This window comes from Mesocricetus auratus, unplaced genomic scaffold (genome assembly GCF_017639785.1).
Source record: "Mesocricetus auratus isolate SY011 unplaced genomic scaffold, BCM_Maur_2.0 Super-Scaffold_100009, whole genome shotgun sequence".
NCBI classification, from domain to species: domain Eukaryota; kingdom Metazoa; phylum Chordata; class Mammalia; order Rodentia; family Cricetidae; genus Mesocricetus; species Mesocricetus auratus.
The window spans coordinates 47,260,178-47,282,883 of record NW_024429193.1 but is presented as its reverse complement, the minus strand read 5'-3'; the positions used below and the strand labels follow the sequence as shown (position 1 = coordinate 47,282,883).

At 39.3% G+C, this 22,706-nt stretch overlaps 1 protein-coding gene across 2 annotated transcripts in view; it reads left to right on the top strand.

Annotated features, from left to right (window-relative positions):
* Positions 1 to 22,706, top strand: part of Vav3 (vav guanine nucleotide exchange factor 3) — a 319,658-nt gene that overhangs the window by 151,729 nt on the left and 145,223 nt on the right. For both annotated transcript variants that reach the window (XM_005076659.4, XM_040752019.1), the window contains exons 8-15: positions 2,879 to 2,982; positions 5,081 to 5,180; positions 9,613 to 9,708; positions 12,836 to 12,904; positions 14,957 to 15,043; positions 19,656 to 19,741; positions 21,188 to 21,320; positions 22,073 to 22,182. In XM_005076659.4, coding sequence (XP_005076716.1) covers positions 2,879 to 2,982; positions 5,081 to 5,180; positions 9,613 to 9,708; positions 12,836 to 12,904; positions 14,957 to 15,043; positions 19,656 to 19,741; positions 21,188 to 21,320; positions 22,073 to 22,182 — 785 coding nt within the window. The remainder of the gene's footprint in view (positions 1 to 2,878; positions 2,983 to 5,080; positions 5,181 to 9,612; positions 9,709 to 12,835; positions 12,905 to 14,956; positions 15,044 to 19,655; positions 19,742 to 21,187; positions 21,321 to 22,072; positions 22,183 to 22,706) is intronic.

Genomic DNA, 22,706 nt, shown 5'->3' with positions numbered 1-22,706 from the left:
TGTGGGTTAAAATTAGAGCTTTCAATTCGGTTCCATTGGTCTACCTGCCTATTTTTGTGCCAATACCAAGCTGTTTTCAGGACTATAGCTCTATAATAGAGCTTGAAGTCAGGTATGGTGATGCCTCCTGAAGTTCCTTTATTGTATAGGGATGTTTTAGCTATCCTGGGCCTTTTGTTTTTCCATATAAAGTTGATTAATGTTCTTTCCAGGTCCTTGAAGAATTGTGATGGAATTTTGATAGGGATTGCATTGAATCTGTAGACTGCTTTTGGCAAGATTGCCATTTTTATTATGTTGATCCTACCAATCCAAGAGCATGGGAGATCTTTCCATTTTGTGGTATCTTCTTTGATTTCTTTCTTTAAAGACACAAAGTTCTTGATATACAGGTCTTTAATTTCCTTGGTTAACATTATCCCCAGATATTTGATGCTGTTTTTGGCTATTGTAAAGGGTGATGTTTCTCTGATTTCTTTCTCAGTCACTTCATCATCTGTATATAATAGAGCCACTGATTTTTTTGAGTTTACCTTGTATCCTGCCACATTGCTGAAGGTGTTTATCAGGTCTAGGAGTGACCTTGCGGAGTTTTTTGAGTCACTTATGTAAACTATCATATCATCTGCAAATAGTGAAAGTTTGACTTCTTCTTTTCTTATCTGTATCCCCTTTATCTCCTTTTGTTGTCTTATTGCTGTAGCTAGAACTTCAAGTACAATATTGAAGAGATATGGAGAGAGTGGACAGCCTTGTCTTGTTCCTGATTTTAGAGGAATTGCTTTGAGTTTCTCTCCGTTTAGTTTGATGTTAGCTGTTGGTTTACTGTATATTGCTTTTATTATATTCAGGTACGTTCCTGTTATCCCTGATCTCTCTAGGACCTTTATCATGAAGGGGTGCTGGATTTTGTCAAAGGCTTTTTCAGCATCTAGTGAGATGATCATGTGGTTTTTCTTTCGCAGATTGTTAATATGGTGGATTACATTGATAGATTTTCTAATGTTGAACCATCCCTGCATTCCTGGGATGAAGCCTACTTGATCATGGTGGATGATTTTTCTGATGTGTTCTTGAATCCGGTTTGCGAGTATTTTATTAAGTATTTTTGCATCAATGTTCATGAGGGAAATTGGTCTATAGTTCTCTTTCTTAGTTGTGTCTTTGTGTGGCTTGGGTATCAAGGTAATTGTAGCCTCATAGAAAGAGTTTGGCAGTGGGCCTCCTGCTTCTATTGTGTGGAATACTTTGAGGCGTATTGGAATGAGCTCTTCTTTGAATTTCTGGTAGAATTCTGCACTGAGGCCATCTGGGCCTGGGCTTTTTTTATTTGGGAGACTTTTGATGACTGCTTCTATTTCATTAGGGGTTATAGGTCTGTTTAGATTGTTTATCTGTTCTTGATTTAGTTTTGGCAAGTGATATCTATCCAGGAAATTGTCCATTTCCTTTAAATTTTCAAATTTTGTGGAGTACAGATTTTCAAAGTATGCCCTGATGATTCTCTGGATTTCCTCTGAGTCTGTTGTCCTCCCAATTAAGTTATCGTGATGCTGCTGTCTGTCTCACTAGCCCCTGGGATGTCGTTTACCTTCCTCCATTGATAGAGCAACTGTTTCTGATTGTGCCAACATCAAGTTATATTTTGAATTTACAATTTCCTTTCTTTGTCTTCATCTTCCTCCTCCTCCTTCTCCTCTTCTTCTTCTTCTTCTTCTTCTTCTTCTTCTTCTTCTTCTTCTTCTTCTTCTTCTTCTTCTTCTTCTTCTTCTTCTTCTTCCCTTCTTCTTCCCCCTCCTCCTCCTCCTCCTCTTCCTCCTCCTCCTCCTCTTCCTTCTTCTTTTCCAGACAGGGTTTCTCTGTGTAGCCCTGGCTGTCCTTGAACTCACTCTGTAGACCAGGCTGGCCTTGAAGTTCAAGAGATTTGCCTGCTTCTGTCTCCCAAATGCTGGGATTAAAGGCATGTGCCACCACTGCCCTGCTTTTCTTTATTATTTACTTATAACTGGAAGAAAATGCTCACAATATCAAATGGAGATACAACATTCAAAACTCCAATCTGTACATGCCAGGAAGTAGGAACCCTGAAGCTCTGGAATTCTCATTCACTCTTTGATAATTCAGAGACCTTTATGGTTTTTACTCAGCAAAATACTAGAGATGTCATATTCATCTCCAATTTTCAGTCTGCAAAGCATGAGCTTGCTGCTATGTTTCTGTGTGCTCCAAGGTACAGGGGACGATATTGGTACCTTGATTCAAATTTCCTCATTCTCCCCCCATGACATATACTCCTTGCCTGCTGAAAATCATTTGCTTATCAGAATAAAAATGAAATTATTTTTATTTTGAGTTGCTACAGTGAACTGCTTAGCACAACTTATTTGCTTCTTCTTTGTGTCATTAGTTCTCTGGTTTCAAGCAATTTAGAAGATTGTTGTTACGTTAGCACTAGGACACCACTAATTGACCAAAGTACAGATTTGCGTCTCTGTGTCCCACGGACAGGAATCATTACTTTGGTCTGTTAATAAAACAGTAAGTACTTGAGTAATTTTATTTAAAAATTTGCAGTGATTACAAAATTAAAAAGCATTTTTATGCAAAGGATAAATTGCTCTATAATAGTAAGTAGAATGGTTCTGTTCACCAGGTACTGATATTTCTAGTCCTATCTGGAGTTGCTATTTTCCATGCCCATGTCTTTCTCCCTCTTCTCCTACTTCCTCCTCTCCTTTCCTCTCCCTTCCCTCCACCCCCTCCACCCCTCTCCTCTCTGAGCCACAGGTCTGGCTATGGTGGCCGCTCTGGATGGGGATGTGTTTTGTTGCTTCTGATTCCTATTTTTTTTTTCATTCATGATGTTTTCTTTTCTAAGGACCTTGTGAAAGTTCATCGGAGCTTAATGCAAGAGATTCATGACTCGATTGTAAATAAAGATGACCAGAATTTGTATCAAGTTTTCATTAACTACAAGGAAAGGTAACTTTTACATTTAAACACATTAAATGGGTATTGGTTCAGAATTAGAATAAATATTAGTATTAAAGATGGAAAATATACATTTCTTTTGTTTATTAACATACTTCCAGACAGAAATTAAAACATAGCAGAGTTCATCTTATGGAAGTAGTTTGAGCCTTATATGATAATAATAATAATTATAATAGTAATGATGACGATGATGATGATGATGATGAATATGGTGATGATAAGCTGGAGAGATGTTCAGGAGTTCAGAGTGCTGCAGCTCTTGTGGAAATTCAGTTCCCAGGACCCGTGTGTAAGCTTACAACTGTCCTTAACTCCAATTTTAGAAGATCTAATGTCCTCTTTGGTTTCTAGGCACCAAATATATATGTGGTTCACGTATGTGCATGCAGACAAACACACACATAAAATAAAAGTTGTAAAAGCATGCTCAGTATAGCATTTATACTTGTACGTGGCAGAGCAATAGGCTGAAGCCCTTGCTCAGGACTCATCACTCCTAAGTGATGTAGTCGTCACTAACTCACATGGATGCTCACAGTCTTCTTTCCCTCTTTGTAGAAATGGGAGAGAAAAAGCTGCTACTCTAATATTTTACATTTTTGATTTAGGAACATTAGATTTATAGTCAAAGGCAACAGTTTCTTGGCCTGTGGAGAGATCTTGATAAAATGTTTATTATGTGAATGTGATGAGTCCTCAGAATCCTTGTAAAAATTTATATTCCCAAAACTGGGCATGGGGGTGGGGAGCAGACATAGGCAGATTCTTGGAGTTCACTTGGCAGCCAATTTAGCTCCAGACCAAAATGAGGCACAAACACACACACACACACACACACATGTACACAGACACATATCAACAAATGCAAACACACCTATTATCACAAACACATAGACATGCAAACAGACACACATACACACACAAATGAACATATAAATGCACACATATAAATACATACATATGCACAAACACTCAGACAAACACACAAAGAGACACACATACACACAAGAACACACAAATGTCCATATACATACACACACACAAATATATATATATACACACAAACATATACACATGTACACACAAAAACTTTTACAAGTACACACACACACACACACACACACACACACAGAACAGACAGACAGACAGACAGTGACAGAGAGACCAATCTATTTTTCTCCTAGCATGGAATATCCTTTTTTTTTTTTTTTGGTGTAAGATATACTGTTCTCTCATTTTAAATTAAGCAACATAATTTCCTAGTACTAAGAAGTGGTAATGAATTGCTTTGTGTCAACTTTTAGATAAATATTAACAGTTTATTAGTACTTTTAGCCAGTGGAGAGATAAGAAGAACAACAAAGCTAATAGCCTCTTTGCAGAATGTCTATACTGTAGAGCTGTCCTTGGTGAGCAGGCTCAGACTCCTCACAGTGTGAATTATCTTCCATCCGCGGTGTTCAGGCCTCTCTTCCCACTTCTCAGATGATATATGTTCTTCAATTAAGCGGTAAAAGGTTTATTAATGAGTGGAGTCCTGGTGATTGTAATAAAATTATAGTAGAAAATATAACTGTCTCGAGGATGAATACATAGTAAAAAGTTTATCTCTAATAAAAGCTTAAAGAACTTTGTAATTTAAAATTTTTTGATATATATTCAGATAACATTAACAGTCATTAAGCCCTATTGTAAATCTATCTTCCATAAACATATATGTAGTCACTATTATTCCAATTTGGAACCAAAACAGTCCTTTTCGAGCTGTCAGGATGAGTGGCCCACACTCTGAATGTAGTGTGTGTTAGAATGAGTCTTGGGCTTGGAGAGAACACTCAGGGATAGAGAACACTTGATACATTTGCAGAGGACCTAGGTTCAGTTCCTAGCACCCCACATCACAGCTGCTAGAAACATCAGTTCCTGGGGCCCCAGCACCCTTTTATGTCCTCTTTGGATCTGCATACATGTGGTACACATACAAGCAGACATGCATACTTGGGTAGTAGTAGCCCTGATTGCAGCTTGAAAGACTGAACTCTTTGTGTTCCTTTCAGCCTCACAAGGTTATCTTCTTCCCTTTCAGATTAGTTATTTATGGAAAGTACTGCAGTGGAGTAGAGTCGGCCATCTCTAACTTAGACCTTATCTCTAAGACAAAAGAAGATGTCAAACTGAAACTAGAGGTACCTGTTTATTTTTATGATTTACTTATTTCTTAAATATGAAATTAGGGGATGAATGCAATAGTACATTTCCTTATGTGTGTTACATATAACATTGCTCCAGTTTTATTAAACATTTCAAAAGATAGCCATGGTGGTAAAAGCTGTGGTGGTAATCGTAGCAGGAGCAGAACCAAACTTGGTGGCTGTGGGTTTTATACACATTATCTCCTTAGGTCCTTTTTACTATGATGTGTATGCTAGTAACTCTCATTCTATGATTGAAAAGGCTGAGTGCAGGGAGATTATGAGTGAGTTACCTAGATAGTGAGAGGTACAGGATGGATGAGTTCTCTGTCTCTGTCTCTGTCTCTCTCATGTGTATCTCAAATGTTTTGGACAGCATGAGACATTTGCACATGTATGAAATGAATAGGTATTGCCCATAAGAAAGAAGAGTGGACAGACAGATACAAACATTAAAAAAAAGCCAAAGTGCTATGTGACTATGACGAAGCCTATAAGTTGGAGCAGTCCCTTCGATGGTCTACTAGATGGATAAACTGGAGGCTTATGCTAAGTCATGATTTTGGAGGTTAGAACGGTGATAAATATCTATAACCCCAGCACTTAAATGGCTGAGGCAGGAGGATTGCAAGGTTGAGGCCAGCCAGGGCCACACAGACACACAGACATACACAGAGACATACACACACACACATACCCCTGTCTATAGATATATGTCTGTATATGTGTGTGTATCTTAAGACCCTGTCTCAACTCCTTATGTGTATTAATTATATTGTATAAGAGTTTATACATTTAAAGAAATAAAAAAATGATTTTCTATGAGTTAGAATCTTTAGGGATATTTTTGTGTCGTTGCCTCTCCAATATCCCCCTTCTCCTTTTATTTGTTTAGTTCACCCATGAAGTCAGGTGATGGAAAAGAGGCAAAAGCCTTCCAAATCCTAGCCTTTTCTTGTTTTTAGCACAACAGGCATAATTTCATTGCTTCCATGTTCCACAGATGAACATTATTGCTTAGGAGGCTTGCTCAATATCAGGGCACAGAGCATTTTATAGTGTCTCTTGACGATGGTGACCTTATATCTAGAGACAGTTTAGTCACCACTTAATGACATCTTTAAAGTATCATTAGTACCAAGGGTTAATGCTCCTCTTAGAGAATGGATACTCGTAAGTGTAGAGGTCTAAGCTACCTTGACTCAAATTAGATACGGTGATAAAATAAAACTTTACAGCTCGTGTTACTAGTTCGGAGCAGAACAGTAGTTAAAGCGGCTTTTTTTAAAATGGAGGTATAAAACTGTGGTTCTTGATAAGAGTCAGCAGGTCGCCTATCAGGCCTCCACGGTTCTCAGCCCCACTGAGGGGCTGCTCTTGTATTAGAATCGGTGCCGAAGCTGTGCACAGGATATGCACACCAGGACTTACATCCTGTACAGTTTCTGCCAGTCTCAGGAGAGGAGAAGCCTCAGGCTGCGATGAGAAGGCTGCCGGTGAGAAGCTGCCAGTCAGCATGCAGCCTCTCACTCAGCTCAGATGTCCTCTTCTGAACACTGCCTGACTTGGGAGGATTTAATGAGAAAGTATAACATGGGCACCCCACGGGATGTTAGGGAAGCTGTCTTCCTCTCTATGCCCTTCGTTTTTTGTCTTCTTTATTTGGTGGCTGTTTTTTCTGGTTGTTATTATTTTCATTATGTGTGAGTATGTGTGGCTTTTCTACTTTGGAATCAAGATTGTATAGGGCATGGGTAAGAGACTCTGCCGTTTTTGTGCAACTGGGCTTAAACTTGATGATAATCCTTTTGATTAGGATTGTGTTTAGGCCAAGGGGTGATGGATTACTTCAGAAGACTAATTTCTGTCCCTTATTTACTTTCAAGGAAAAGAATTTACACTCCAGTCTCCATCTGCATTGTAGATGATGCCAATAATGTTTCCTTCCCTACACTAAACTTGGAGCATAAACAAACTGATGTCCCTCCCAATAATTTTAAATGCATTTCTGTGATTTTACATGTACAAATTTCTGTTCCTTGTACTAAGTTGGGATAGCCTGGAGTTAAAAAAAAAAAAAGACAACCTCTGCCATCCCAAAGAGCTTAAAATGCAACGCAGAGAGAAGACCCAGTTGTGAAAGTAATGGCTTCCTTGTTGATACTCATGATCAGGAATGCCCAATAATCTGTGGACTACAAGAAATCAGTTGAACTCATGGTCTGGGGAGGTAGCAGTGTCAGTGAAGAGCTATCTGTGCAAGCTTGAGGACCTGAGTTCAAACTCTGGAACCCACATCAAAAAGCTGGATGTAATGGTGCATGATTATGCTCTCACCTCTGAGAGGTGAAGATGGCAAGATCTCATCCCTGAGGATTGCTGGCCAGCTAGAATAGCTTATTTATATCCTGTCATACACATGTCCACCCATGCACATACAGGAAGCCTGTTGAAACATTCAGACATGGATAACCAGTCAGCATGTTTTACATTTTGCCTTAGATCTGTAGTCAAACACACTCATGAAGTCATCATGGTCATTATAATCACTGACATTAATGTCATAGCTCCCAGTAATGTCTTTGAGTGTGCTAGAAAAGCTAAGAATGGGTAAAGGACTAAATTCATGAACCACATATTATCTTAAGTAGCGCTATACTGAGGAAGCCCTTAGTCTGGCACTTGCAATTGCATGAGAATGTTGAATTAATGAGGTTTCTCTCTAGCAATTCTTTGACATTTTGGGATCTTTTGGAATAACACCATATATATGTTTTAGTCCGGGTTCTCTAGAGAAACAGAAGTGACAGAATGAATGTAAACCCCACTCCTGGTACCAAAATTTTTATTAGTCATGTTCTCTAGAACCTATATAGAAAGGGAATTTATTAAAATGGCTTACAGATGGTGGTCTAGCTAGTCAGTCAATGACTACTAATGGGAAGTCCAAGAATCAGTTCATGAGGCTGGATATCTCAGCTGGTCATCAGTATATGCTCAAATTCCAAAGTAAGTTCTAATGCCAGTAAAGAAATGGACTAGTCAGTGAGAGAGGGCAAACAGGCAAAGAGCAAAAGCTTCCTTCTTCCATGTCCTATATATAGGTGTGGCCTAGGTGGTCTAAATAAGAAGTGAATCTCCCCATCTTAAAAAATGTGGATTAAAGATGTGTATTCCCACTTCAAATTATTTAATCAAGAAAAATCCCTTACAGGTATACCTAGCTAGCTGCTTGGGTTTTAGTTAATTCCAGATATAGTCAAGTTAACAACCAAGAATATCTATCTATCTATCTATCTATCTATCTATCTATCTATCTTTAACATATGTTAGTGTATTATATATAAAATATGTATTGATATATTATATGGATATATATATATGATACACATTTATAATATGTATTATATTGGGTCCAGGAAGGACAGTAACTTTTCCAAGTCACACAGCCAGGGTTTCATATGTTAATATTTAAATTCAAATTATTTACTCCAAGGTCACAGCTGCAATCAAACATGAAGAAGTCAATATTATTTTAAAGTAAACTTTTTGTTTGTTTGTTTTGTGACAAAGTTTACTGTGTTTATTGTCTCAAACTTATGTCAGTCCTCCTGACTCAGACTCCTGAGTGCTAGAATTGTAGACATGCACCACCATGCTCATTTTAAAATGTTTTTTAAGAGGATTAAATATGTAAAATCTGAGTCTTCAAAAATATTAACTGTGGTAGCAGCTTTCTATTTTAACATATTCAGCCAAATATTCCATTTCATTTAGTTCAGTATATATTTATTAAGCAAGCAGGGGTCTTTTTTTTATTTTGAGAGGCTTAAGGGACAGCTCTTTAGTCTAAAAGGCTTTATTCAGGCAGATCCTCTTCACAGTGATAATTAAATGGCCACAAGGTGTACATGTACAAAAAGATGGAGGAAGGGAGGGAGGAAGGGAGAGATAAAGGAAATAGTTTTGACTGAGTCTTCCTACAGCCTAGCAGAATGCTTTTGAAAAGGGATGGTGGTTTCTTAGGGGGAGACTGGAAAGAGTGATTGGATAGACTTGATGAAGCCATAGCATGAAGGAGAATGGGCTCACAGGACCTTAATGAGTGGGAGCTTGCTGCTCTCTTGTTCATAAGCCTGAGGGGAATGTGCGAGTCAACTCGAAAGGAAAACTCTGGAGGGTCAGGATTACGTGCTATGAGAATAATCTTCACTGATGAAACAGCTCATTTGATTCATAATATGATTTGAAGTACTGGAAGACTTGCCTTAAAAAACTGAAGGCACTTGATTGCTTGAACAGAAATATTGTGAAAGAAAATGGGCAAACGTATTTTATGAGGATTCTACTTGTGGACTTTGCAGTTTGTAGTGTCTTATGACTTCCTTTGAGAAAACTAACAAAAATTTGAAATCCATTGCATTAGGAATGTTCAAAAAGAGCAAACAACGGGAAATTCACCCTTCGCGATTTACTGGTCGTTCCCATGCAGCGTGTGCTGAAGTACCATCTCCTCCTCCAGGTCTGTACTACAACAACACTCGACTGTGCATTTGTGCATCCCACAGGACACCATGTCACACCAGCATCATGCTGCAGATTCTCCATATTACTAGTGTTAAGTGTCAAATGTCTGGGGGTAGCTTGACGTTTTACTTTCCTTTTAGTGAACTATGATCTGTATTTACTAAAAAGACTCATTTTTGTTCTTCAAACAGGATAGGAAGAGAAAAAACAAACAGTGAAACAGATACAAATATGCCTTCAATGGCATCTTTCGGAATTAGCAATAATCATTTGCCAGTGAGACAGTGTACCTGAATTTGGTCAGCTTAACCACATTAGATTCTCCATCTTATCATAGTAATTAATAGAAGATTGTGTTATGGGCTGCATTGCCTTTTTATTGCACTAAATGTAATAAGGCTACACCTATTGTGAAGTGATTCTTAGTAAAGCCTACAAAGTTTATGGTTTCCACGGTTAGTCCTCTAATGAGAGTGGAGAGTCTTATAAATTTAATTTGAAAGCTATACCAAGAGGCTCATTAGTTCTGCTCCAAAGAAATGTCTTACTGTATTAGTCTGCCAGCCCAGCTGATGCTCCTAGAATGTCATTTAAAAAATCTACTACCTGTACGTGAAATATAATTTTGACTCTTCTGTGCTTTGTACATCTTGTATATTAAATTTCTTGAACTGTAGCCATGCAATTATTAGTCATTTCTATTTTGGTTCTACTGAGAAATCAGAAAAATTCAAACCCTGATTATTTCTTAAAAATGCATTAAAACATTTATGAGACCTAAACTCAAAGCAACTTAATCAAATTGAGTTTTATGAAAAAATAATAAGGACGACTCGGGCAATCAGCTTTCAAGACATCATGGAGCTAAAAACATGTCCAAAATAAGATAATGATTTATTCTGTTGCTTGGATGTAGTGAAGCACTGATTGAAGAATTTAGAAGATTTTAGATCAAGAGAAAGACTCTGGGTCTTTGTAATACTCAAAAATCAAGAAACACAATTATATGATTTTGAAACTCCTGACTTGGCCCACTATTTTTTTCTGCTGCTGTTTTGTATTTTAGATTTCAAGAGGACGTGTAATTCCATGAAGGTGTTTAAACATAGGAAGTTTTATTTTGGGTACTACATGTAGATAAAAATTTTTACCTCAAAGCATTTTGGAACATTTGTCTGATGCCTAGAAATTCGTTTTAAAAATGTGGTTATTAGTTTGTAGTTTTTCTCCTTTCTATTGCACTTTCATTATTTCACCGGAAATCACTTCTGGATGCTGGCTGATTTGATGACAGTGGTTTATAAAATTTAAAATATTATGTCGAGGAGTTTTGGAAACTTTAAGTGTAATTTACTAGTTTATTTAACGAAGTGAGAATGAAAACAGGATTTCGGTGAGTTTTTATATTTGGCAGTTCTGTCTTTCTATAGGTCCTATTTGTAACAGGACACAGAACCAGTGTTGAGGCCTTTAGAGAATTTCGAGTAGCTTTGTGTGTGTGTGTGTGTGTGTGTGTGTGTGTGTGTGTGTGTGTGTGTAAGTGCCAAACAGTGTTAGGAATGCACTGAATGTCAGGATCCACCCCAGTCATTCTCATCATTTAGGACAAAAAAAAAAAATGAGTGCCACTTCTGAAGTATAGCAAAGTGTGACGGAGGCACAGAAGAGACACAAGGAGTCAACTATACTTCAGCTTGCTGGGGACCACAGTGGAGGCTTTGTCTTCTGTCTTCCTAGAGGGATGATTGTGACTTGGGCTTTGAAGGACTCATATGAGTTTGGCAGGTGGATGAGGGGAGGATCTCCCGAAGAAAAGGGAGCACCATGTCCAATGCATTAGTAAGAGTACATTTTGAGAACTACAGATTACTTAGTGAGGTTAGAATGGAGGTTATCTGGTGGAAGCTGAGAGAAAGGGATGAAGAGAAGTCTGAAGAGTCAGACACAGTGTGTGACTGCTAGGAGTTGTTGGGTAACAATGGAAATGTTTGGGGACTTACTGGAGTCTAACCAGGCTGGAAACAGGATAGGCCTTAGAGTTTAGAAACCTGCTTCGTGTCAGAGGCATGAAAGGATTATTGGAAGGAGATACCCTAGGTTCAAAGTCTAGTTTGAAGCACTTAAGAATAACCTGTTCAGAAAAAAATAAAAAACAACAGTTATCAATTAGCAAAGAGCTGATGTCAGATGACAGCTAGGACTGTGTTCTTTAGGACAGGATCAAAGTTAACATCAGTGAGACATGCGGAAGGAGAGGGGCAGCAAAACCTGGGGTATCAACAGTGGCCCCCTAATCCCATGTAAGGATGGAGCAAATTTGGGAGTTACTGGACTTAGGGGTCTGTGGGACTGTTTTTCATTTGTACATGTGAATCTGGTATCAGGTGTGATTTGAGTGATGGCCTCATTGGGTGACAGTTGATATGACAGTGGCTGAGATCAAATTTGGAGAACAAGTAAAATAAGAATAGAGTGAACATGTAAGTGACAGCAGCTCTCTAAAGAGAAAGGAAACTGTGGAGACTGAGGAGTATGGAGAAGTGTAGTATGTAGAGATCCAAGACAGTAACAGCACAATGCACAAAGCACCCTCTTGTCCCCAAAACGGAGATGTGGCATTAGAATCCACACTCTTAGAGAAGTGGTGTGTGAGAGGAAATAGGAAGTATCCATTCAGCTGAGCGGTGGTGGCGCACGCCTTTAATCCCAGCACTCGGAAGGCAGAGGCAGGCGGATCTCTTGGAGTTCGAGACCAGCCTTGGCTATAAGAGCTAGTTCAGGTGTAATGGTAAGGGTAGAGTATAGCTAAAAGAGTCAATCAAAATTATCACAGTGTAGAGAGGCTGATATTGGTGTCTTTTTTTGTTGTTGTTTTGTTTTTTGAAACAGGGTTTCTCTGTGTAACAGACCTATCTGTCCTGGAACTCATTTTTTTAGACCGGGATGGTCTTGAACTCACAGAGATCCACCTGCCTCTGCCTCCCAAGTGCCGGGATTAAAGGTGTGAATCACCACCACCCAGCAGTTAAGGCGATAACGGTGTCTTTAAAATGTTTTGTTTCTTTCTTCAGTGTTAGCCTTTGGTTTAAGGAAAGTATTGCTAATCTGTGTCTTTCAAACAGGAACTGGTCAAACACACCCATGATCCTACCAAGAAGGCAAACCTGAAGTTGGCTCTGGATGCTATGAAGGTGAGGCAGCTATCCCTGAAACTTGCTCGTTTTGCCTTCCTGCCTAGAAACAATGGGGTTCAAACTGCTGGTGTGCATATGTGCCCACCTGTTAAGAGAAGCTTTTTCTTTGAGAGAAGCCTTCTCGCCCGCCTGGTTCCAGATCCGCATCAGTCCCAAATAAACACGCAGGAGGCTATATTAATTATGAAGCTGTTGGCCTTGCTTGTTTCTTACTAGCTAGCTCTGACATAAGTAATTACCCCATAATTGTTAATCTAAGTATTTCTCTTACCGGAGAATAGTTCCAGGCTTCCTACCCCCATGGCGTTACATGTTGACTCTCCTGTGCTTCTCCTTCCCAGAGTTCTCCTGGACTCCTAATCCCTCCTATCTTGGTTCCCTATAGGCTCAACAGTACTTTATTGACATAAGACTTCCCCAACACCCACCCTAACGTTCACTCTGTCATTGGTGAAGAGAGCAAAGCAACTCACTGAAACAGATATTTGCTATGTCCTTATTGGTGGGTTTTTTGTTTTTGAGACTGGGACTTCCAGGTACTATGTAATCCAGACTGGCCTCAATTTGTGGTGCTCCCACTTCAGCCTCTGAAATGGAATTCTTACATGAATTTAAGTGCTAGACAAAAATCAAAAAGCCATAAAACCAAGAGGCCTGATCCAACTAATTTTGTGCAATTTGCTAACTTTTACAGCCTCTAGGAATGACTCCATATAGTGGCTTTGTTCCACAGTCTTCTCATTTATACTTACGGAATTGTTGACATGAATAAGCAGAGGGCCACGGGTAACTTCAGGAACACCAGTGTGTTTCTTTTTCCTCAGACGGATCCTCTGCCAGGTTGTACATGGTAGATGCTCTACAAGGGGTTTCACTTAGGATTTTTGTTTCCAGTTAAACCTGAAAGTCAAGAAGGCACATACGGAGATAAAAGCGGGTGTTGTAGGGTAATGTGTTGGAAGCCCAAATTTCACAGTGTGCTTAGTCAACTTGACTCTGAGCTTTAATTAAACAGAGTAAGCACTTGTTTTTGGAAGGGAGTGACAGTGCATTATCTAAGTATTTAACAGTGCTCTGGACCAGTCTCCGCACTGGCTGTGACTTGGTCATTTGTTGTGGCCAGAAAAGCAACACGTGTTGTGTCCTTAAAGAATGCATTTATGGGTGGGTCCTACCTAAAGGCAAGCTTCCATGGAGACCATAGTTGAGATTTGCTATTTCCAGAGTTGTGTTCCTAGTGGATGCTTTCAAGAGGGTAAAGAAAGTAAAAGAAAAAGAAAAAAAAAAAAGAATAGGCTTAGAAAATCGGAAAATGTGGATCACACGAAATAAAAATAGCTAGTTACAGTATGGGAGGATGAGCTAATGCTTTCACAAATTCAAAACAAGGAAAAAGAAAAAAGGCATTTTAAAATAGGTGAAGTCAGGTGGAGAAGCGTGGCTGAAATTTGTTTTTTTCCCACTATCCTGTTTTTGTGCTGCTCTGAGTTTCACTTCTCCTTTGTTTCTCCTTTGTTAACTCTGAAATTGAACTAGCCTTCTTGACTGAGCATTCTTGGGCGCTAACAAGACATTAACTGGTTTTAAAAGACAGTCTTGCTAGGGCCACATGTAACTTTGTTACTTTTTTCCTGGTTGCTAATCCTTCAGCTCTGCCCTTCATCTAACCCCGGGGAAAGATGCACCACTGTCAAGGTCGGCCATTAATGCTCCTGGAATTTAAATTCTCCTGACCTACTTTGCTCTGTGGTTTTGCATTGCAGCAGATTTTTTTTTTTTGGTCCTCTAAGGCAGCAGTATCCTTCCTTACTCTCCTCAGGGGTGTGGTAAAGGACGGCTCTTAAGACTTCCCAGCTGCACACCCCACATTTTAAAATTGGCTTTGTGATGTGCAGCTTTGATTGACTGAGTGTTCATTTTATTGTCATTGAGAAGTTACGGTGGTGACTTTCATCACTGATGGAATTAATGATGTGGTTTTCTTTCAAAGCGACTTGTGTCTCTAATCTTCCTGTGTATTCTTTCTGCACCCTTCTCTCCATTCTTTAGGACTTGGCACAATATGTGAATGAAGTGAAAAGAGATAATGAGACCCTTCGTGAAATAAAGCAGTTTCAGCTATCTATAGAAAATTTGGTATGTAATTATCCTCCCATCCAGCTTCCCCTCATCCCCAAATCCTGGGGCACTCAGAGCTGTTGTTAAGGAAAAGATGGTTTACCTTCAACTTTCGGCTCTCAGACGTTGTTTTTTTTCCCTTCATATTTTGTTTGGTCTTTACCCTCATGTGATGTCACCTGTGTCTTTCCCGTTGTCCGGGTACCTCTGTTGCTTGCCTCTCTCCCTCTGTCCCTCACTCACTGCCTCTTCTCTCAGGAGTCCCAGAGGACAATAAAGAGTCTGAGTTTATGTGCTATGGCTAGAAAAAGTCTTTTCAAGCTGCTTGTTGTTTTAGCTGGGTCCAAAGAATGAGAAACTAGAAGAAGATACATTGGGTTAGTGGTCCAGGTGATGCCTTAACAAGTGAAAAGACCAGAGATGGGTAAGAAGCACTTGCAGTGTCAGGAAGCTGTGAGACAAGGGTGTCTAGAAGTGGTGAGAACAGAAGGTGATGAGCTTTGAGGTCACAGGGGATGAGGCATAGCATCCCTAACTCTGTAGGCCATGGATAGGTTAGAGCTTCATTGTGACTGGATGGAAATCTAGGAGAGTTTCTTCTGTCCTAGAGTGGCATGTCCCAGCCTTGTTTATATTTCAAGGAGTCCCTTTTGGGAAGAAGCTAGGCTGCTATTGCAATGCTTTCCACTGAGAATGGAGGGCTGGGCTATTCTGTGGGAAGTGCATGGAAGAATGGCTTTGAGGTATTTTTGGCCAAGTGATTTCACTGCTGTGTTCTGAATCCCCTGCACATTCCTTTCTTTTCCCATGCACAGCACCTCTCCATTTCATAATGCCATCATCTGCTTCCTTGACAGTCCCTGTAGCCCCTAACAACCTCTTTATATAGTTTCATTTGAAGCAGCTGTTTTCCTGTTCACCTTCTTTCCCAAACTTGCCAAGACTTTCCTGTTGTCAGCAACTTTCACCCACTTAAAAGCATGCAATGATCTGAACTTAATCCATTTTCTGAACTCATTCAGTGAATAACTGCCCACATATTTTGCATCATGGGGATTATGAGGTGTTTATTATACATCTCCAGTTTTTTATTGCCTTTTGTGGTTCTACCTTTGAACATATTCTATTCAGAGCCTAGAGTATTTTTCCCCATTATTGTTTATCACATTTCTTGAAGGTCCAATCTAAAGGGAATTTCATTCCTTAACCTCCCATCATCCATTCTCTAGAATTCATACATAGTACAGTTCCTCACAGCTCTGTAGTTTAGCAGTGTAATAATATGAGTGACATTAAATTGACCACCATAAACATTTATGTGTACATTTGACATTAAACATATTTACAATCTTGTATACCTGTTGTTTCTATCCAACTCCAGAAATCTTTTAATTCTGTGAAATCTTGTTCATCGAGCACAGACTACCCACTCTGTTCTCTCTGCAGTCCCTGGCACCATTCTTTCTGTGTATGAATTCAGCACCTCTGTTGCCTCTGATGTATAGAACCATATGGTATTGGTGTTCTTGGAACCAGTTTCTTTTTTTTAGCCTTATGACACAAGCTTTCATTCATATTGCAGAGTGTGAGTTTTGTCTACTTAAGGCATTGTTTGTGCATATCCCACATTGTATCTTTTTATCCAGAGAACATTTGGTTGCTTCCCTTTGAAGTGTCATAAATAATGCTGTTGTGTGTGGGTATGCAATGTCTGTCTGAGTTCCGTCTTTCATCTCTTTCGGTTCTATAGTGGGATTTCTGAACTGTATGGTAATTCTCTGATTAAATTTTGAGTAATATCCATTCCATTCTTGATAGCAGCTGCCCCAGTTTTTATTGTTACTAGCAATATAAATGGATTCCAGTTTCTCCATGAACTTGACAAATGCTAATTTTCAGGTCTTTTTAAAAACATGTTTTCTTTTCTAAGCACATGTGTAAAATATATATCCAAATGGATATGAAATCGTGTCTGATTCTGGTTTTGACTGCATTTTCCTACTGATTAAAAGTGTTAAACACTGTTTTGTGTATTCATCGGACTTGTGTGGGAGAAATGTTGCATTCCTTGGCTACTTTTGAGTTCTTTTATGTGATGTTATTGTGTGTGTGTGTGTGTGTGTGCGCACGCACAAGTACATGTGTGTTTGTGGGATACATATATATATGTATGTATGTATACCTGCTAGTCGCTCATCACACAGGTACTTGTCAAGACTTTTTTTTCAACAGATAGCATTGGTGGTGCTGTAAGTTCTAGTTTGCCCACCTTTCTTGATTATACTTCTAATGTCACATTCAAGAACTTGTTTCTAAATTTAATTCTGTGAAGCTTTTTCTCTATTTTCTTGTAAAGACTTAATAGTGTTAGCTCTGTGTAGATCTTTGCTCTGGGTAGTTATTTTTAGATGCAGTAGAAAGCTAAAAGTTCAACTTTATTTCTTTTTGTAGATGTACAGTTGCCCTAGCACCATTTGTTCAAGAACTTTGTTTTCCCCCCATTGAATGTCCTTTCTGAAAACAATTGTGGCTAATATGTGAGTCTTATTTCTGGGATCACTACTATTCAACTGGTGTATTGTTCTGTTGGTCTTTATGCTAGCTCTGTATTATTTTAACTACTCTAGCTTTATAATAAGTTTCGAAGTCAGGGAGATGAAATATCCAACTTTGTTGTTTTTTAAGGTTCATTTAGTTATTGTACCCTTGAGGTTACAATATGATTTTGTTTTTTTTTTTTTTTTTTGACAAGGTTTCTCTATATAACAACTGGCTGTCTTGGAACTCGCTTCGTAGACCAGGCTGGCCTCTAACTCACACAGATCTGCCTACCTCTACTTTCCAAATGCTGGGATTAAAGGTGTGAACCACCACTACCCAGCTCCCTATATGAATTTTAATATGTTTTTATTCTGGTTTATTCAAGAGTATAACAATGGGGTTTTGACAGCAAACATTCATTATTTTATCATGTTCTTGAAATCACATTTATATCTTTTATTAGAATGAAATATCAAGGTGTCATTGATAATCTTAACAAGTACTCTAAGTGTCTACTAATAATTGAAAATCACTTGATGTCTCTGCCTTTGTCAAAATATCTCATTTAACTATTACATCAGAGTTTCTCCATCCTGAAGCTCTTAAACCAAGGAAACTATCTCTGAATCCCTGTGTGAAATTATCTCCCCTTCCTATACTCTGCTTTGGGGACAATTATGTATTGGCAGTTACATGCTTCTGTAAAATATTCTCTGTGGGTGGTATGTTCTATGAAAATAGAGACTGTGTAACTTCACCCTGAATGTGTGACAAATATTAGTTACTAGAATCTTCCTCTAGTTAAATTCATTCCGGTAATTTTTCTGTTTTGGGATCTAACTTCCCTTTTCAAGTAATATTTTCATTTGTTCAGATTATAATGTGATTACATACATCATTTTTCTCTTCCCTTTAGTCCCTACAAACCCTTCTAAGTTTACCCCCCCCCATTCTGTTCTCTTTCAGATTCATTGCCTCTTTTTCTCTAATTGTTGTGTAAAATACAACCGGCTCAGTTTGTATAATGTTACTTATATGCGTCTATTTTCAGAGCTGACGATTGGCATTGGATAACCAGTTGATGTGCTCTCAACTCGGAGAATACTATTCTATTATCCTCAGCATTTCCTAGTTGTCTGTAGTCTTTTGTCTAGACTTGACTCCTTGTGAACTCACCCCTTCTGCATTTGCAAGTCAATTTGTCTTTGTTCAACTCATGTTTAGGAAGTCATGCTGGGGACACACCATGGATATAGCTTCTCTGGTAATTTAGGAAACACAGTCTCGCAGAAAACTTGCTGTTCCTCTGACTTTCTCAATTTTTCACCTCTTCTTCTGAGATGGTCCCTGAGTCTAAGGTACAGGAGTTATGTTGCAGATATAACAGTTAGGACTGGGCTCCAAAACTTTCTATTTTTATTGATTGTGGGTTTTTTTTGCAATGGTTTCTATCTGCCACAAAGAAAATTTCCTTGGTGAGGGGTGGGACCTACACTTATCTGAGAGTGTAAGAATAACTACTTAGGGATTTTGCTGGTTTGGCAAAGTGATGGTTGTAGGTTCTCCTCCAAGATCCTTAGCTTCACTAACCCTGGGTAGGTAGCTGGATACATTTCCAATAATAGGCATAATTTTTCTCTTATTGAGGGTCTTAAATCCTTAGAGAGCTTACTGTCAATTTATGCATATTCCTATGCTTTTTGTGTCATGTTGTCATTGGTGTGGTTTATAGGCATCATAGCTGGGTAGGAATATTGGTTGCTTCCTTCTTTTGGAAGCTTGAATGGTACCTTCTGGTACCAAGACAACTGGGCCCCAGGAAGGTCAGATCCAGCTCTAGGAACTTCCCTTTCAATGCCTGCTCTAATTACAAAGGTCAGATTGATTTTTTTTAGCATATCTTGTATCAAAGTCTTGTGCATTTTAGAGTAAATGTGTTAAGAACAAATAAAAATGATATCAATTTTTATCTATAATGGTGCAGTTGTCCAGGAAAATGGCTTTACTAATGTTTACTTCTGTTTGTATGTAATTGTGAAAAGGTCAGCCACACATTTTATATTTACTTACAAGTACATTTATGTTTTAGAACCAACCAGTTTTGCTCTTTGGGAGACCGCAGGGAGATGGTGAAATCCGAATAACCACACTGGACAAGCATGCGAAACAAGAAAGGTGAGAAGTACTGAGCACTTCCAGAATTAATAGCTACTGTCACAGGAATGATTGTACCGTAAGTCAGTTATTCTAGGATGGTGGGAGTGGGCAGGCAAGGGAACAGGCCGATCCATGGTCCCTAATGTATGCTTTATGGATTACCTCACTTTCTAGTCTTGACCCTCTGATTTGCTTAAGTTTTTAGGGACTAAATGAAAACCTGTGAAAATACATCTTCCAATTATGAAATTCCACCCGACAATTGCCACAAAACCATGATTACCTTTAAATTTAAAAAAAAGAGAGACTCGTTTAAAAATTAGCTTAAAATAATGAAAAGCATCCTAAGAAGGCGGGTCTAATGGTGACTACCTAGTTATATTTTTATTTAGGGAAAGTTTTTTGTCAGAGAGTCCTTGGCTATCCTCAGTAACCCTCCACTATGATACTGACGGTTTTGTGGTGGTTTCCTGGAACCTTACAAAAGAGAGAGTCTGCCAGCAGGGGGCAGCATCAGCTTTTGCTTCCACCTTGACAGCCTGGTTCCACAGGTGGCTCTCAGGAGCCACACTTTTGGCTTTGAGGATGAGGAAAGTGTTTGAGCACTGTGAATGTGTCATTGTCACAGTCATTGGTTAAGAATATGCGTGTTAATCACTGAGAGTTTTAAAAAGCACAAATACATTGCAGCTGGATGATGAAGTTTCATTTCCTTTCCCAATTAACATTGCTTTTATTAAGAAAAAAAAAGAAATATTAACACAGAAACTTAACCATCGCTTTCCTGTTTTTGCAGTTTTCTCTTACACCCAAGCTGTGCCTAAGGTGACCCATTAAATTGTGACACTCAGCAAAGGGAGTGAAAGCGCAGGCTCTAAAGTTAGCCTGGGTGTGATCTTACGCTGTACCACAGCCTCACTGTGACCTTTGGCAATTCACACACATCCCCCAGCACTGAGCAGGACAGCAATTCGCACCTGAGTGGGGACCCTGGGAATTTCTTTTATGTCTGTGGGAGGGATGGATAGTTCTAAGAGCTTTTGACCAGTGACTTTTACAGAAGTAGATCTACTATCCTGATCATGAATATCTTTCTGAGATTCTAGCTTTTAAATACGAAGAAATCAGCTATTCCATGAGTAGCGTCGTGGTCTATCTCAATGAGTATTATCAATAACTGCAGTGTGTGTATTGCTGTTCTTACGATTCCTCCCTTTCTTTTTGATAAAATGAGGGGAGTTGGGGTGGGGTGGCACCGTTTCTCCATCGGTGTGTTGGAGGCCTGTGACACTGTGACACGTCTGTGAGCCCACATTCCTTGTTGCGTTCCCTGTGCGGGTCTTCCTGTTGTCCTTAATGCAAAAGAAGAACGCTAGGTTGGTGTGATCACATCCCTCCAGGAGAAACATACACATGAGCTCCCACACCATTTCTGTCAGTCAACGCCCTGCCTCTCTTTTACAGGCACATCTTCTTATTCGACTTGGCAGTGATCGTGTGTAAAAGGAAAGGGGACAACTATGAGATGAGGGAAATAATAGATCTGCAGCATTACAAGATAGCCAACAATCCCACCACTGACAAGGAAAATAAAAAGGTGACCTTCTGGGATGTTACTGTCTGTAATTTATGTAGGGCTCCGAATATTCAAATGTAGACATCCTTTGGCGTCTAGATCACCCCCTCCATGGCAGCTGCCTAAATGTGCAGATTCTCAGGACCTTTATACAAATTGGTTTAGTGCCTGAAAATAACCCATGCTTGTCTTTGTATGTAATTTAAAACATCTCTAGGTTCTTTCTAGTGACTAAGACTCTACCTAAATTCCTGTAAAACAACTGTCGGGCCACATTGTTTAGCAGTAACGGCAAGGGGGAAAGTCTGCACAGGATGAGGACAGATGCAATTAATGTTGTCATCTGCAGTTGTGGAGTGTCTGGAGACAGAACTGGCAAATCCGGAGCTAAATGTACAATAGTCCATCTTACCAGTGCTTACTGGTTCGGGCCTTTAGTGTTTAGAGACTAGTTTGGTACAGGCTCCTGTGAGATGTATAATAGCCCATCTTACCAGTGCTTACTGGTTCAGGTCTTTAGTGTTTAGAGACTAGTTTGGTACAGGCTCCTGTGAGCTATGATTGGATCATGGCAGAGTTGATCCAATCATTTTTAATTGCTAAGATCAGTATGGTAACAATGATAGTCTCACCAAAATGAAGTTTGTTAACAGTCGGTGTTCATGCTGACAGACTTATAAGATTTTTGTGTGGAGAGTTAGGTACTCCAATAGATTTGGAATATTTTTTTAATAAATGACAATTATTAACTTGAAGAATATTCATTTTCACAGTGGTCTTATGGCTTCTACCTCATCCATACCCAAGGACAAAACGGGTTAGAATTTTATTGCAAAACAAAAGACTTAAAGAAAAAATGGCTGGAACAGTTTGAAATGGCTTTGTGAGTATTTCTACTTTAAAAATTTATTTGTGTCTACGGTGTGCACCTGCACAAGCATGTGATTGGTGTGTGTTGGGGTTGGGCTGGAGGCTGACATCGGGTATCTCTCTTGGTGTCTGCCTCTTATGTATTGAGTCAGAGTCTCAGCTGGACCCAGGATTCACTGATTTGGCTAGAGCTGCTGGCCACCTTACCTCTGGGATCTGTTCTCTCTGCCTCTCAATCTCTGAGATTAAAGGCCAGCTGGTGCCTCTGCCCAGCTTTTCCTTGGCGCTAAGGATTCACACTTGGGCATTCTGCTTGGCTGGCAAGTGCTTTCCATAGTGAGCCATCTCCCCAGCCTCCATTTCTACTTTTGAGAACTCTATGTGTCTACTATTTAAGTCACTGCTGAGTCACAGCAGCTGCTCTCAGCTAGTGGTGGCTAACATGCATGCAGAGGCTCTGAGCATAGGCCCTGGCAGACTAGCTGGTCATCTGGTCTCCGAGGACAGCAAGTTGGTGAATTTCTTCCAAAGGAAGAA